This window comes from Pseudophryne corroboree, chromosome 3, assembly GCF_028390025.1.
Source record: "Pseudophryne corroboree isolate aPseCor3 chromosome 3, aPseCor3.hap2, whole genome shotgun sequence".
NCBI lineage: Eukaryota > Metazoa > Chordata > Amphibia > Anura > Myobatrachidae > Pseudophryne > Pseudophryne corroboree.
The window spans coordinates 468,659,790-468,676,284 of NC_086446.1; the positions used below are offsets into that span (position 1 = coordinate 468,659,790).

The 16,495-nt window shown below is 45.7% G+C and overlaps 1 protein-coding gene across 1 annotated transcript in view; it reads right to left on the bottom strand.

Annotated features, from left to right (window-relative positions):
* Positions 1-16,495, bottom strand: part of LOC135056040 (myosin-16-like) — a 580,471-nt gene that overhangs the window by 8,695 nt on the left and 555,281 nt on the right. The window contains exon 18 of the mRNA XM_063960763.1: positions 2,377-2,547. Coding sequence (XP_063816833.1) covers positions 2,377-2,547 — 171 coding nt within the window. The remainder of the gene's footprint in view (positions 1-2,376; positions 2,548-16,495) is intronic.

Sequence of the window (16,495 nt, forward strand, 5' to 3'; positions counted from 1 at the left end):
GTACAGACAGCAGACCAGGTAAGTACTACACCAGGGATGGGGTGGGTAGGTTCAGGTGATCCCCAGGGGACTTAGGGTTAAGGTGCCGGGGGGGAGAGCAGAGCCGTTTTTCCCGTTACGCCAACTACACAAGCACGTACAGCGCCGGCCAAAAGAAGGCGCTAGATGGTCGCACTCAGGCAGCGGCTGCAGCCTGCATGAGATACAGAAGATCAGAATGGTGACAGTGGGTGCTGTGTAACAGGAGGGGGGAGCACTTATTAACTGGGCCTAGCACCCACTAACTGTGCACAGGCCAGAGGCCTGATATCACCCACGGGCCTAGCGCCCACCTAACATAGGGGCCAGATTGGGGACCTGGGCCTAATGTCCAGGGTCACCTTATTCCCTAATGGGCCACACTTTGAACTAGGGCCTAATGCCCTCTATTGCAGGCACAGGCCTAATACCTGATATTGGCCCCGGGCCTAGTGCCCGCCTACTGCGCCCACAGGCCCGTGGCCTGACTGACCCCACGGGCCTAATGCCCGGTCACTGGTGGTCTAGGGAGGAGGGGTGGGTGACAGGCGCCCTCACCGAGGGCCTACCAGTCCGTTGGGAGAGGCACCAGGGGGGAGCTTTGTTAGCTCTTTCCCTTTCCACCCCTGATGGCCTCGCCGGTCCTCAGCTTCTGTCTTCTGCCGCTGGCCTGTCCTGACCAGCGGCGCCATTTCCTCTTTTCTTCAATAAGACGCCAGCGCCTATCTTTTCTTCCTTCCTCCCGGCGTCTTCTGGCCTCTGGAGCTCTTCGCCGCTCTTCCGCGCGGCCTCCTTTCTTCTTCTGGTCCCGACGGCATCTGACGTCACTTGCCGGGGGCGGGGCCTATGACACAGTGAGCACTTCCGCGCCACTGCACACCGCCCTACATTGGCATCCGCTGGGGACAAACACACCGCCCCAGCGCCAGCCACCGCCGCACCTTGCAGGGGACGCAGATCCCCTGCACTCTGCCGCTGCAGCCTCGATGTGCCCTGCAATACAGGACACATCTCCACACATTCAATCGCAGGCGCAGCTCACAGAGCAGGGCTGTCACATGAAAGAGGGTGTCACGCCAGGATGGCACCGGCGGGCGCCGCCCCCTCCTCAGCAAGAGCCACTGGCGTGTGCCATCCTGGCCAATGCGTATATACGCCTCTGTTGTTACTTATAATTGGTGTGTATTTTATTGGTGTGTATTATATATCATCTCTTCAGTGTTTATTAAAAAGAGAATTATAAAGAATTATAGCAAAATGGGCTCAGTGTAATATTTGGGATGTAGACAGTCAGTATGTCAACACCAAAATGTCAACACGGACATAAAGTTGACAAATAAAATGTAGGCACAGTCAAAATATTGACATTGAATAAATAAATACATTTATGAGGGGACCCTGGGTGACCGCCCCACATCCTAAAAGCTCATGGAGTCCAGTTTAATTCCTAATATGGACACATAGTTGAAAAGCAAGAATCAGCTTCATCACAAGGATGTATTGGCTAAACATCTCTTGGTTGTGTTTGCCAATTGTCCTAATATTGCATAACACAGTACTCAAGATGTATGAAATCATATGGGAGGGTTATAAGAATGGGGAGTAACTGGATGTTATAAAAATCATTGTATTGACATGTTTCTTGGTTGATTCATTTTGACCCAGGCTGAGAGAATGTGGTCTCTCGACCTGTATATGGGCGTGGTCCTTAAAAATAAATATTCACTTGCTTTTCTAAATCTGACTTCAATTCAGTCTTTTACTTAACATAAACTCAAACAGCAACAATGGTTAAAGTAGTATTAATCACACCCTCCCTGAAAACGCCTGGGAACTCCTGCGTTTTTCTGGACACTCCCAGTAAACGGTCAGTTACTACCCACAAACGGCCTCTTCCTGTCAATTACCTTGCAAATTTATGCACCATCCTGTTGCTGACCAGCGATGCCTGTTGTTGGCCGACGCGAGTGCGCATTGCAGTGCATACATATGCGCAGTCTATTGCTGATCGCCCGCTGTATGAAAACGTATAGTTTTAGGTCTGAATGTTGGCCAATGTTGGTTACTAGAGAGGACTCCGCCCTTTTTTTCTTAAATACATATAACTATTTTATATATTATAATATATTAATAATATTTATAATAATAATTAATAATAATATAATAACTAATAATATTTATAATATATTAATTATAACTAGTTTTTTACTTTAGTTCAGCATTCCAGTAACACTACGTTTGGCAGCAGTATCTACTGTAGTGCAGGTAGTCAAAACAAACAAGTTATAAACTACAGATATTGGGAAGGTTTGCTAGTTCTTCTTAAGAAATTTCCTTCTCTGATTCTTCTAGACATACCCGTGCCTCCAGCTTCTGCATTACTTTCTTTCCATCTTTTAGCAACATCTGTTCAGCTTCCTCCACCTGGGCATTTAGCTCTCGAATCTGGTTCTCCAGTCCTTTCTTCACTTTTTGCAGGTGCTGTGTATGAGCCTGCTTGTGCTGCAATTCCTCTGACAGACGTGAATTCTACACATGGTACAAAAATATCTCTCTTAGTGGCCTCTGGAAGGCTGCCTGCTGATATGTAATACAAATATATGTAATCACTTCTGTAAAATCTATCTTAGAATTGGATGAGTAATGATTTCACCACTTAATTTTGGAGAGTAGTGATGTCAAACCCTGTAACACATATGTACCTACTCTGCCGGATCGTCCAAGAGGCTATGGAAGATTGGGTGGTGCTATTGGATGTTGGGAAGAGTGGGGAAGTCTCCTGGTGCCAACTACCCTCAGCCACTCACTTCCCAAGTGAAGTAGGCAGCCGGGCAGCTGCTGAATCACTTCATTGTGGCTCTGACCCCTGCTTCCCCGCCCTGCCCAGTTCTGCCATGCTACGCCCCAAAGGGGGCAGTTCAAGAGCAAGGTCTAGACAAACCATGTTGGGGTGCAAGTGGAAAAAATGCTCTACACGCATGAACAATTCTGGCTACTTTTACATTTTGAAAAAAGGAATTGAAACTTAGAACTTCTTATGACTTCTAATAACTTTATACTTTATAGTAGGGAAACATTATTCCCAATACACAAAGGCCTTAATCACAATTATTCATAGAATGAATCACAATTTGCTATCTTTTAAAAGGTTGAATCCCTGCGACATGTTCCCAGACAGTTAGCTAATGGGCAAAACCATGTGCACTGCAGGTGGGGCAGATATAAATTTGCAGAGAGAGTTAGATTTGGGTGGGTTATATTGTTTCTGTGCAGGGTAAATAATGGCTGCTTTATTTTTACACTGCAAGTTAGATTTCAGTTTGAACACATCCGACACAAATCTAACTCTCTGCACGTTATATCTGCCCCCCCTGCAGTGCACATGGGCCCTCATTCCGAGTTGTTCGCTCGTTGCCGATTTTCGCTATGCTGCGATTTGTTGCTAACTGCGCATGCGCATGGTACGGATGCACTAAGTTATTTAACACAAAACTTAGTAGATTTGCTGGTGTTCGAACAACGATTTTCAGTCGCACTGCTGATCGGTGAATGATTGACAGGAAATGGGCGTTTCTGGGTGGTAACTGAGCGTTTTCCGGGAGTGTGCTAAAAAACGCAGGCGTGTCAGGGAAAAACGCGGGAGTGTCTGGAGAAACGGGGGAGTGGCTGGCAGAACGCAGGGCGTGTTTGTGACGTCAAACCAGGAACTAAACGGACTGAGCTGATCGCAATCTAGGAGTAGGTCTGGAGCTACTCAGAAACTGCAAAGAATTATTTAGTAGCAATTCTGCTAATCTTTCGTTCGCTATTCTGCTATGCTAAGATACACTCCCAGAGGGCGGCGGCCTAGCGTTTGCAATGCTGCTAAAAGCAGCTAGCGAGCGAACAACTCGGAATGAGGGCCATGGTTTTGCCCAACTGCTAACAAATTTGCTGCTGCGATCAACTCTGAATTACCCCCCCCCCACTCCCCTTGTCTGTAACAACTTTCTTCCCCCTGAGGTGACACTGGATTGCACCGGAGGCATGGTTTTACTGCCAGTACAGACAATGGTAAAAATTTCTGCTCACAATGGAGATATATTGAAGTTAATAGGCAGATTGTGCAGCTAATAAGTACCCAATGGACTGGAGCACACAAATTGCTCTACAAAGAAAATGTAAGTAATTAAAAATGCCTTGCGCCAGGAATGCTGGCAGCGGGGCGAGCGCAAAAGAGCCCCTTGCGGGCTCACTGCGCTCACCACGCTGCGGGCACAGTAGCGCAGGTACACTATTTATTCTCCTTCCAAGGGGGTCGTGGACACCCCAAGCAGGAGAATAGGTGTCGGTATCCCGTCGGTCGGGATCCCGGCGCCAGTATGCATCCTGCAAGTCACACCTGAGACAATAAAAAGATGCACATTGCAAAAAGATGTGTATACGGAGCGCGAAACAAGTTTAGACAGGAAAAAAGCTCCACTTACATGTATGAAAGACACTGAATAAGGCACAAAAATGTAAAATGTTGTCTAGTTGGGTTTGGTGACATTGCAAATGGCATTAAAGGGAAAGTATGCCTTTTTGCAGATGACACAAAGGTATGCAACAGGGTAGACACACCAGGTGGGGTAAAACAAATGATTGAGGATCTAGGTAGACTAGAGGAATGGTCAAGAGTCTGGCAATTACAGTTTAATGCCAAAAAATGCAAAATCATGCACTTGGGTCTCAAAAATCCTAAAGCTAAATACAGTATTAATGGAACTATACTGGAAACTACTGAGGAGGAAAGGGATCTAGGAGTCACTATTTCAGATGACTTAAAGGCAGGTAAGCAATGTAACAAGGCAATGAGGAAGGCTCGTCAGATGCTTGGCTGCATTGGGAGAGGAATCAGCAGCAGAAAGAAAGAAGTAATAATGCCACTGTTTAGGTCATTGGTACGTTCTCATCTAGAATACTGTATTCAGTTCTGGAGGCCATATCTTCAAAAGGATATTAATACATTAGAAACTGTACAAAGGAGGGCAACTAAAATGGTGCATGGCCTACATCACAAAACATACCCAGAAAGACTAAGAAATCTCAATATGTATAGTTTGGAGCAGAGAAGGGAAAGGGGGGACATGATAGAGACTTTCAAATATATCAAGGGTTTTAACAAAGTCCAGGAGGGAAACATTCTCCAAATGAAGAGAAGCAATAGGACACGAGGACATGCACTGAGACTGGAGGGGGGGAGGTTCAGGGGAAATTTGCGGAAAAATTATTTCACAGAAAGGGTAGTGGACAAGTGGAATAGCCTCCCATCAGAGGTGGTAGAGGCTAAGACAGTAGAGCAATTTAAACATGCCTGGGATAGACATAAGGATATCCTTACAAAGAAATAAGGATCAAATTAGGTTAGAGATAAAAATAATATAAAAAAAAAAAAAAAAGGGGGCAGACTAGATGGGCCAAATGGTTCTTATCTGCCGACAAATTCTATGTTTCTATGTTTCTATGTTTGGTATGAGTTGCTGGAGGCCGGGTCCCCGGCGGCCAGCATACCGGCATCGGGATCCCGACCGCCGGCTTGCTGACAGTGGGGCGAATGCAAATGAGCCCCTTGCGGGCTCGCAACAAGCGTCACGCTATCTATTCTCCCTCCAGGGGGGTTGTGGACCCCCAAGAGGGAGAAAAGGTGTCGGTATGCCGACTGTCGGGATTCTGGCGCCATTATACTGTGCGCCAGGATCCCAACAACCGGAATACTGAATATCACCCGTCTATTTGCAACATTTGTGTTTTTACTGCGATACAGTTTTCATTACTAAGAACATTGCCTTTACAGTGAGAAAACTGTGCAGCTGAACATTTAAACTCTTGTAGCATTTACATATAACATATGTGTTAAAAATTATAGGAGCCATTAAAATAAGATTTTACTTACCGGTGGATCTATTTCTCGTAGTCCGTAGAGGATGCTGGGACTCCGTAAGGACCATGGGGAATAGACGGGCTCCGCAGGAGATGGGAACTTTAAGAAAGCTTTGGATTCTGGGTGTGCACTGGCTCCTCCCTCTATGACCCTCCTCCAGACCTCAGTTAGGGAAACTGTGCCCAGAGGAGATGGACAGTACGAGGAAGGATTTTTGTAAATCTAAGGGCGAGATTCATACCAGCCACACCAATCACACCGTATTACTTATGATAAACTTACCCAGTTAACAGTATGAACAACAACATAGCCACGGTATCACCGAAAACTATAACATAACCCTTATGTAAGCAATAATAAGAATTTACTCACCGGTAATTCTATTTCTCGTAGTCCGTAGTGGATGCTGGGTACTCCGTAAGGACCATGGGGTATAGACGGGCTCCGCAGGAGACTGGGCACTCTTAAAAGAAAGATTAGGTACTATATCTGGTGTGCACTGGCTCCTCCCTCTATGCCCCTCCTCCAGACCTCAGTTAGGTAAACTGTGCCCGGAAGAGCTGACATTACTAGGAAAGGATTTGGAATCCAGGGTAAGACTCATACCAGCCACACCAATCACACCGTACAACTCGTGATAACTATACCCAGTTAACAGTATGAACAATAACTGAGCCTCTCTCAACAGATGGCTCATACAATAACCCTTTAGTTAAGCAATAACTATATACATGTATTGCAGAGAGTCCGCACTTGGGACGGGCTCCCAGCATCCACTACGGACTACGAGAAATAGAATTACCGGTGAGTAAATTTTTATTTTCTCTGACGTCCTAGTGGATGCTGGGTACTCCGTAAGGACCATGGGGATTATACCAAAGCTCCCAAACGGGCGGGAGAGTGCGGATGACTCTGCAGCACCGAATGAGCAAACTCAAGGTCCTCCTCAGCCAGGGTATCAAACTTGTAGAATTTTGCAAAAGTGTTTGAACCCGACCAAGTAGCAGCTCTGCAAAGTTGTAAAGCCGAGACCCCTCGGGCAGCCGCCCAAGAAGAGCCCGCCTTCCTCGTGGAATGGGCTTTTACTAATTTAGGATGCGGCAGTCCAGCCGCAGAATGTGCAAGCTGAATCGTGCTACCGATCCAGCGAGCAATAGTCTGCTTAGAAGCAGGAGCACCCAGCTTGTTGGGTGCATGCAGGATAAATAGCGAGTCAGTTTTTCTGACTCTAGCCGTCCTGGAAACATAAAGTTTCAGGGCCCGGACTACGTCCAGCAACTTGGAAGCCTCCAAGTCCCTAGTAGCCGCAGGCACCACAATAGGTTGGTTCAAATGAAACGATGATACCACCTTAGGGAGAAATTGGGGACGAGTCCTCCATTCTGCCCTTTCCATATGGAAGATCAGATATGGGCTTTTACATGACAAAGCCGCCAATTCAGACACACGCCTAGTCCAAGCTAAGGCCAAAAGCATGACCACTTTCCACGTGAGATATTTTAGCTCCACGGTCTTAAGTGGCTCAAACCAGTGGGATTTTAGGAATCCAACACACGTTAAGATCCCAAGGTGCCACTGGAGGCACAAAAGGGGCTGAATATGCAGCACCCCTGTAACAACGTCCGAACTTCAGGCAGTGAAGCCAGTTCTTTTTGAGAGAAAAAGGGATAGGGCCGAAATCTTGGCCTTTATGGATCCTAATTTTAGGCCCATAGTCACTCCTGACTGTAGGAAGTGCAGGAATCGACCCCCCTTGAATTCCTCTGTAGGGCCTTCCTGGCCACACACCAAGCAACCTATTTTCGCCATATACAGTGAAAAAGTCTTGCTGTCACATCTTTCCTAGCCTTTATCAGCGTAGGAATAACTGCATCCGGAATGCCCTTTTCCGCTAGGATCCGGCGTTCAACCGCCATGCCGTCCAACGCAGGCGCAGTAAGTCTTGGATCAGACAGGGTCCCTGTTGCAACATGTCCTGACTGAGAGGCAGAGGCCATGGGTCCTCTGAGAGCATTTCTTGCAGTTCCGGGTACCGAGTCCTTCTTGGCCAATCCGGAGCAAAGAATATTGTTCACACTCCTCCGTTTATTACAATTCTCAGCCCTTGGGTCTGAGAGGAAGAGGAGGGAATATATAGACCGACTGGAACACCCACGGTGTTACTAGTGCGACCACAGCTATCGCCTGAGAGTCCCTTGGCCCAGCGTAAAACCTTTTTTATCTTTTTATTGAGGTGGGACGCCATGTAGTCCACCTGAGGCAGTTTCCATCAATTTGCAAAACTGCGTGAAGACTTCCTGATGCAGTCACCACTTTCCCGGGTGGAGGTCGTGTCCACTCCCGGAATGAACACTGCTGACAGTGCGCTTACTTGATTCTCCGCCCAGCGAAGAATTCTGGTGGCTTCTACCCTCGCCACCCTGCTCCTTGTGCCGCCCTGGCGGTTTACATGAGCCCCTGTGGTCTGACTGGATCAGAACCGGTTGGTCGCGAAGCAGGAACTCCGCTTGACTTAGGGCGTTGTATATGGCCCTTAGTTCCAGGATATTGATGTGAAGGCAAGTCTGTTGGCTTGACCACAAACCTTGGAATTTTCTTCCCTGTGTAACTGCCCCCCACCCTCGGAGGCTTGCATCCGTGGTCACCAGGACCCAGTCCTGAATGCCGAATCTGCGGCCCTCGAGAAGGTGAGCACTCCGCAGCCACCACAGGAGAGACACCCTGGCCCTGGGGGATAGGGTGATTAACCGATGCATCTGAAGATGTGATCCGGACCACTTGTCCAGTAAGTTCCATTGTCCTTGCATGGAACCAGCCGAAGGGGATGGCCTCGTATGATGCCATCATCCTTCCCAGGACTCGAGTGCAGTGATGCACTGACACCTGTTTTGGTTTTCAATGGATTCCTGACCAGTGTCATGAGCTCCTGAGCTCTCTCTATCGGGAGATAAACCCTCTTCTGGTCTGTGTCTAGGATCATGCCTAGGCGAGGCAGATGAGCTGTAGGAACCAACTGCGACTTCGGAATATATAGAATCCAGTTGTGTTGCCGTTTCACTTCCATAGAAGGTGATACGCTGTCCAGCAACTGCTCTCTTGATCTCGCTTTTATGAGGAGATCATCCAAGTATGTGATAATAGTGACACCTTGCTTCCGCAGGAGCACCATCATATCCGCCATTACCTTGGTGAAATTTGTAATGACAAATGACAATCCCGTACCGCAATTCTGAGGTACGCCTGATGAGGTGGATAAATGGGGACACGAAGGTATGCATCCCTTATGTCCCGATTCATTTCAGGCTTGCAATGACCGCTCTTAGCGATTCCATCTTGAACCTGAACCTTTTCAGGTATATGTTCAGGGATTTTAATACAATATGGGTCTAACCGAACCGTCTGGTTTCGGGATTATAACATGGTCTAATAATAACACCCTCTTGTTGAAGGAGGGGACCCTTGACCACCACCTGTTGAAGATACAATTTACGAATTGCAGTTAACACTGGCTCCCTCTCTTGGGGGGAAGCCCGCCGGGTCCTCGGTAAGGGGGCATCTTCTCACAGTCCAGCCTGTATCCCTGCGATACAATTTCTATTGCCCAGGGATCTAACAGGGAGTGAACCCACTTGTGGCTGAACTTACGAAGGCGTGTCCCCACCGGGCCTAGCTCCGCCTGTGGAGCCCCAGCGACATGCGGTGGATTTTTGTAGAGGCCGGGGAGGACTTCTGTTCCTGGGGACTAGCTGTGTTGTACAGCTTCTTTCCTCTGCCCCCGGCTCTGACAAGAAAGGACGCACCTCAGACTTTCTTGTTTCTTTATTCGAAAAGCTGCATTTAATAATGTCGTGCTTTCCTAGGCTGTGCAGGAATATAAGGCAAAATATCAGAATTACCAGCTATAGCTGTGGAGACCAGGCCCGAGAACCTTTCTCCACACAATCCTCAGCCTTCCATAGGCCTCTTAAGTCGGCATCATCTGTCCAATGTATATTCTACAGGACACGTCAAGCAGAAATCGACATAGCTTTTGTCTCTAGGACCCAGTATACTCATGTCCCTTTGGGCATGCTTTATAATTATATATTATATATCTATCACTTAAGACAGCATCTTAAAATATTTATATGCATACTAGGGTCTCAATCTCTGCTGATAAGGTACCTGTCCATGCTGCCACAGCGCTATAAACCCATGCCGACACAATCGCCGGTCTGGGTAGTATACTAGAATGTGCACACTATCTGCAGGATCCCTGAGAATAGCTAGTGCAAACAGGACACCCAAGGGGAAGATTCTCAACACATCCAGGCCCTAGTGGGGAAAGGATACAGCCTGAGAATTCTCTTGTGGGAAGCTGCCGTCTCTTGTCTGGAGATTCCCGCTCTTTTTCCTCATGAGAGGAGGGAAATTTACCTCAGCATTCTTCCCCTTAACATGTGTACTCTCGTGTCAGGGACAGATGAGTCATCAGTGATATGCAAATCATCTTTTATTACAATAATCATATATTGAATATCTTTTAGCCCTCTTGGCTGTAACTTTGCATTATCGTAGTCGACAGTGGAGTTAAACTCCGTGTCGATACTTTGTTATTTTGGATAGTGAACATAGAGAGACTCTGAAGGACTCTGTGACATAGGGACAGACATGGGTAGATTTCCTTTCTGTTCCCTAACCTTTTGTGCAATAATTTTACCTCAGCACTTACACATATCCAAACAGGTGTCGGCGTTGTCGACGGAGACACCCTCCCACACACATATCCGCTCTATCACCTCCTTAGAGGAGCCTTTTACCTCAGACATGTCGACACACGCGTACCGACACACCACACTGATAAAGCTGAATATTTATCTTACTTAAAACCCTCTAAAAGGTGGAAGAACACAGTACGCTATTGGCGTATGGTATACCGTAAGGGTACGCACGTTGCGTAACAATCGCTTAGCCGTAGTCGAGACGCTCGAGCGTCACGTTCGCTTACGGCCAAGAGATCACAGGCAGGCACGCTATAGGCTGCCGACTAACGTAATGATACGCTATTAGCGTAGCGGACGCTCGGGACCACGAAGAGATCACCAGCGGCGCAGACGCTCACAATTTTAAACCTTTATAACTATACCATAAACAATGTACTTATACTGTAAACCCTTGTGCAGTGATAAGGTGAAAATGCAACACAGTGTAAGATGGTTTACACTAAAGCTGTTTGAGCGATAGAGACGCTCCTATTACCCACTGCAATATAATGAACACACACACAATACCGGTCTAAGGGTCTAACGCCTTTTAAGGAAATGAATGAATGTTCAAAAAGAATAAAACAATACAAGTCATACACTACCAATATAACATAGACTACCTAACAAGATAACTACACATGAAATACAATAGCAGTACAATAACACTTAAGAGAAAGAGAGAGAAAGAGGAGAAGAGAGAGAGAGAGATATATGGCTCACAATAACAAGAAAGACAATATGATTGCGGAGAAAACTTACGCTCAAGGGAAACAATCGCATGCGCCTCTGGATATCCAGCTCCCGATTATCAGCAATGAGAACCGTTGAAGAGAATAGAGAGCTGGCCCAGATCGGCTTGTCCTTTTATACCCTACACATAATACTGTACAATGGTCCCTATATTCTTATTGTTCATTGGACACAGGAATTCGTCTTCGCATTATAACAAAAGGTCATAGGTTGATTCATACAGGTGGGCTGTGACTATTTCCAACTGCTCAGGTGGGTGGGAAACTAGGTTTCCCGCCGCATGGATAATAAAGTGCAAATAATAGTAAATGTCCATAAACTTCTTATGTCCATAACTATTCGCACGAGCGAGTAATCCGCTTCAAACCAACACCGGAATATTGCTAATTAAATACTCTTCCGATGGATACTAAACACCACTGTATAACCCTTTTCTGACCCTTCGTATCAAACAAAGAGGGATCTCTCTGTCTATGAACATGCTATATTAACTAAACTTTCAGATTCTATCAAAGGGACCATAATCTACAAAATACATTATATGGTGATAATATGTAACGATTGAGTCGCACGCTAGACGCATACAAACTCTACCGTAAATGCGCATACCGTGCGCCTGCGGGTGCACGCAACAGCGAGTATGCGCACGCACGGGAGAGCACATGCACACGCAGCGGGGACACATATGAGGTGCAAATATGGCAGTGTGCATCATGATATTTTTCTGACTTTGACAGTCCACCCTTTGGCAGTCACCAATAACTGCCACTTTCTAAAATATTTCAAAAAGAGAAAAATATATGTCAAGTGTGATACATTTCTATGGTTGGGTAGGGGAGGAGAGAAGAAGGTGTGAAAAGGGTATGACCTAGTGAGATAGCAAAAGCATGTGTGTATGAATCCATGTTTGGGGGGTCATGTATCATACGTGTTTTAAATCAAGCTTCGAGGTATTGCGAAGTATACATTTGAATTCCTTCTTATTCCGTGGTACGGGTCTGTGGATGGGCTGTCAAACTTTACCAAGCTCTCTTCGGCTTTTGGTTGCAACAAAATGGGGGAGCACATTTTAGTTGATGATACATGAATGGGGGAATATGTGAATGCTGATATCTGTGCCGGTATTCCCTATCGACTATGTGTGTCATTACCTGAAGGTTGTAGAAATGAAGATAAAGAAACAATTATGGTAAATGCAGTGGTATTCTATGTCAGGTTAATGAACATTTGTCGGTTGAAGTCTTGTCTGGTGTCTGTTGAATGCAGTCTTCTTTGGGCTTTTGCCAAAAAGTGCGGGCAAAAAGCTTTGTCAATGTCCATAGACTTACAAAAGTGTTGGGCTAGCGTAAATTTAAAATTTCTAGGGAAACTGGGGGTCTATGGCATAGTTCATCAATTATCTGTGTACAAGGTTGTCAAAACTTCTTCTTTAATCCATCTGTTGTCTGTATACAGGATCGTCAAATTCCTCGTCCAAGTGGGTCTTTTTACCTTGGAGAAAAACAAAGGAGAAACGGGTGAAAGAAACGGACCGTAGAATCACATTTTCATCACATCATTGTCTCTAACGTTGGGTCATAAATCAAATCCATTGGAATTATAATGTCCTCACTCCTTAAACTCATCACCTTAGTACTTCGTTTACACTTCGTTAAAGCCTGAACGCATCTAAATATCAAACCAATCGATATGACAACACCCAAGATACATAGAAGAAACTTCCCTACATCCATTATGACTCCTTGAGCCCATTCTCCTAAACCAGAGAACCAATTTCGCGGGTTCAACCATGACACCCAACCGGTCAGCTCATTACCCACAGCAGCAAGGGTGAGATTATGTCTCCTGCGAAATTCCCACTTTAATTGGAGAATGTCGTCCATCTTTTGGTCTATGACCTCGACCGGGTCCTCGGTGCTATTCGTGATATACGTGCAGCACTTTATTCCATACTGAGTTGCCAGAGTGACACAATATCCGCCCGTCACAGCTGTGAGATAATTGAGAATCATCCTATGCTGAACCAGTTCTGTTTTATAAGCTTGGAGCTCCCTTCCAGTATACCTGAATGTGTCATCATACATTTCAGTGATATTGTCTAATAAATTTGCAAGCGCAGATATATATTTATAATTTATCACTCCTCTGGCGGTACGAGTGATATCTAACGCGATTAGGAATTGAATCCCGGTGGATTCACTGATCAGGTCAGAGGCCGGATGCTCTGTTCTCTCTATCAGGTGCCGTTTAACGATGTGCTCGTAATGAGTGTGAGTATAAGGAGCTTGGGCACTGCGGTGAATATCTTTCATTTTAGTATGTGATACAGTCATTACCTCAGGCAGTACTTTTCCAATATAACACAACCCTTCTGAATTTGGGGCAAGCCACTTATACGCCTTCCTCCCGCATATGAAATATGCATCATCGGGGAGAACATATGGGACGGAGTAGGACATAACCATATTACACATTTTCCATATGAAATTTCCTAACCCTAATTCTCCCATCTGTCTAGTACACGTATCTGTTTGTATGATATGTGCACAGTATCCTGGTGATACCTCTCCAACTCTCATGATCCTATTTCCTAGGGTATACCTATATCGGAAATATTTTTCACTACCGGCTATGTGGCGTATAAGTTCTGTATCTGTTGGCATTCTATCGGCTCTGTATGAAAAGGTCATGGTTTGGTTATTCCATGACACTTCCCAATTTCCCGGCTTTCGGGGATTGGAAATGTTAAAACATACTAGGGATCTATCCACATGATATTGGTGGAGCTTCAAACTAGGAGGACTGGAGATATTAAACCTCCTGTCCACCGGTCTCCCACCACTTAGCTCAAGTACCTCCCCTATAGTTAACGGGAAGGGCACTAATCCTGATTTGCTATGGCCTTGAGGTACTTGAGAGCATACCCAACAATCTGTCTGATTTAACACTTTACCCACTAAGGAGTGATAGTCACTCAATGGATGCCGGTCCATGTGGATATTAAAACTGGATTGGCATTTCTTGATACACCCATCCTCAACTACACTGTCACAGAGCCTACAGATACAGTTCTCTTCAGCTAACAATCCTTCACAATTTCTTCTATTGTCAATGCTACCAGATCGTTTTCTGATACTCGCCTTTACTCGGTGATTATGTTGTTCTTGGAAATCTACGCCTCCATCTCTGTCATCAGAACCCATTCCAGAACCTCTCTCGACCTCCATGGTACTCTCGCCGGAACAGACTGCTCTGGTCAACATCATGGTCAACAGGAAAATCCGGAACACAGTCTCTTGGGGCAAGTCCATCTTATAGGAGGAAATGGAGAAGAATGAGAAGGGGGAAAGAAATAATTGAGGGAGATGGGATGGGAAGTGGAGAAAAACAATAAAAGGGAACAGGGGATCGACAACTGCCTCCGATCTTATTATTTTCAATGCTCAGGTGCCGTCTCAGTCCTCCTGAAACAGACACTCCAGTGATACAACTTCCTCTACCGTCTGTTCTTTATCACGGGACCTCTCTGGATCAGCAACCTTCTTACAATGAGACGAATGAACCCAAGTCTCTCTCTCGGCAACCTTCAACGCTGTCGTGCTAATCAATAAGACTTGGTATGGTCCTTCCCATGTGTCAATAAGGCAACCTGAGCGTAGAAAATTCCGTATCATTACATAATCCCCAGGTTCAATGTCATGACAATTACTATCTGGCAAATCAGGAATCACTAACTTCAGATTGTCATTCTGATTCCTTAGCTGTTTACTCATGTTAACCAGGTATTTTACAGTCACTTCATTGTTACACTTCAAATCATCCTGAGGGTTAATCATAACATGCGGTTGTCGACCAAACAAGATTTCAAAGGGGGACAGATTAAGAGGGGACCTGGGAGTGGTTCTGATGCTGTATAGTACAATGGGTAAAGCTTCTGGCCATGTTAATCCTGTTTCTGCCATAACTTTGCTCAATTTATTTTTAATAGTGCTGTTCACTCTTTCCACCTTCGCACTCGCCTGGGGGCGATATGGAGTGTGCAGCTTACTATCAATTCCCATCAACTTACACATTCCTTGAAAGACATCACCTGTAAAATGGGTACCCCTATCACTTTCAATTATTCTAGGGATACCATATCTACACACAAATTCCTGCACAATTTTTTTAGCAGTAAACATAGCGGTATTTGTGGCCGCAGGAAATGCTTCGACCCAATTTGAGAATACATCTATACAAACAAGTACATATTTCAAATTTCGACAAGGGGGTAATTGTATAAAGTCAATCTGTATTACCTGAAAAGGGCCGCCTGTAGGTGGGATATGAGATGGTTCTGTTGGTATTGCCTTTCCGATATTCTTCCTCAAACAGGTAAGGCATGACATTGCTCTCTTACCTGCATGAGATGAAAAGGGGGTAATTGTATAAAGTCAATCTGTATTACCTGAAAAGGGCCGCCTGTAGGTGGGATATGAGATGGTTCTGTTGGTATTGCCTTTCCGATATTCTTCCTCAAACAGGTAAGGCATGACATTGCTCTCTTTCCTGCATGAGATGAAAATCCTGGGGCGCACCAATATGCTCTTACCAACTTACACATTCCCTCCTTGCCCAGATGAGTCAGCCCGTGTGCTGCCTCAGCTAAACATGGAAGATATGCTCTGGGGGCCACTGGTTTACCCTGTCCATCTGTCCAGAGTCCTGAGGACTCCTGGCCATATCCTTTTGCCTTCCAGACTGCCTTTTCCTGTGTGGAACACAAATTTTGCATTTCACACAACTTCTGTGTGTTGATGGTATTAAATACCATCAGTTGTGTGGTGTCTGTCTGTCTGGGGGTACCAGCTGCTATCTTAGCAGCTTCATCTGCTCGGCTGTTACCAAGTGATACTGGGTCCTGGCTATATGTGTGTGCTTTACACTTGATAACAGCCACTCTGTCGGGTTCCTGTATCGCTGTTAGAAGCCTTTTGATGTGAGCTGCATGCGCTACCGGTGTACCAGCTGCCGTCATGAAATTTCTGAGGCGCCATAGGGCTCCGAAATCATGGACTACCCCGAAGGCGTATCTAGAATC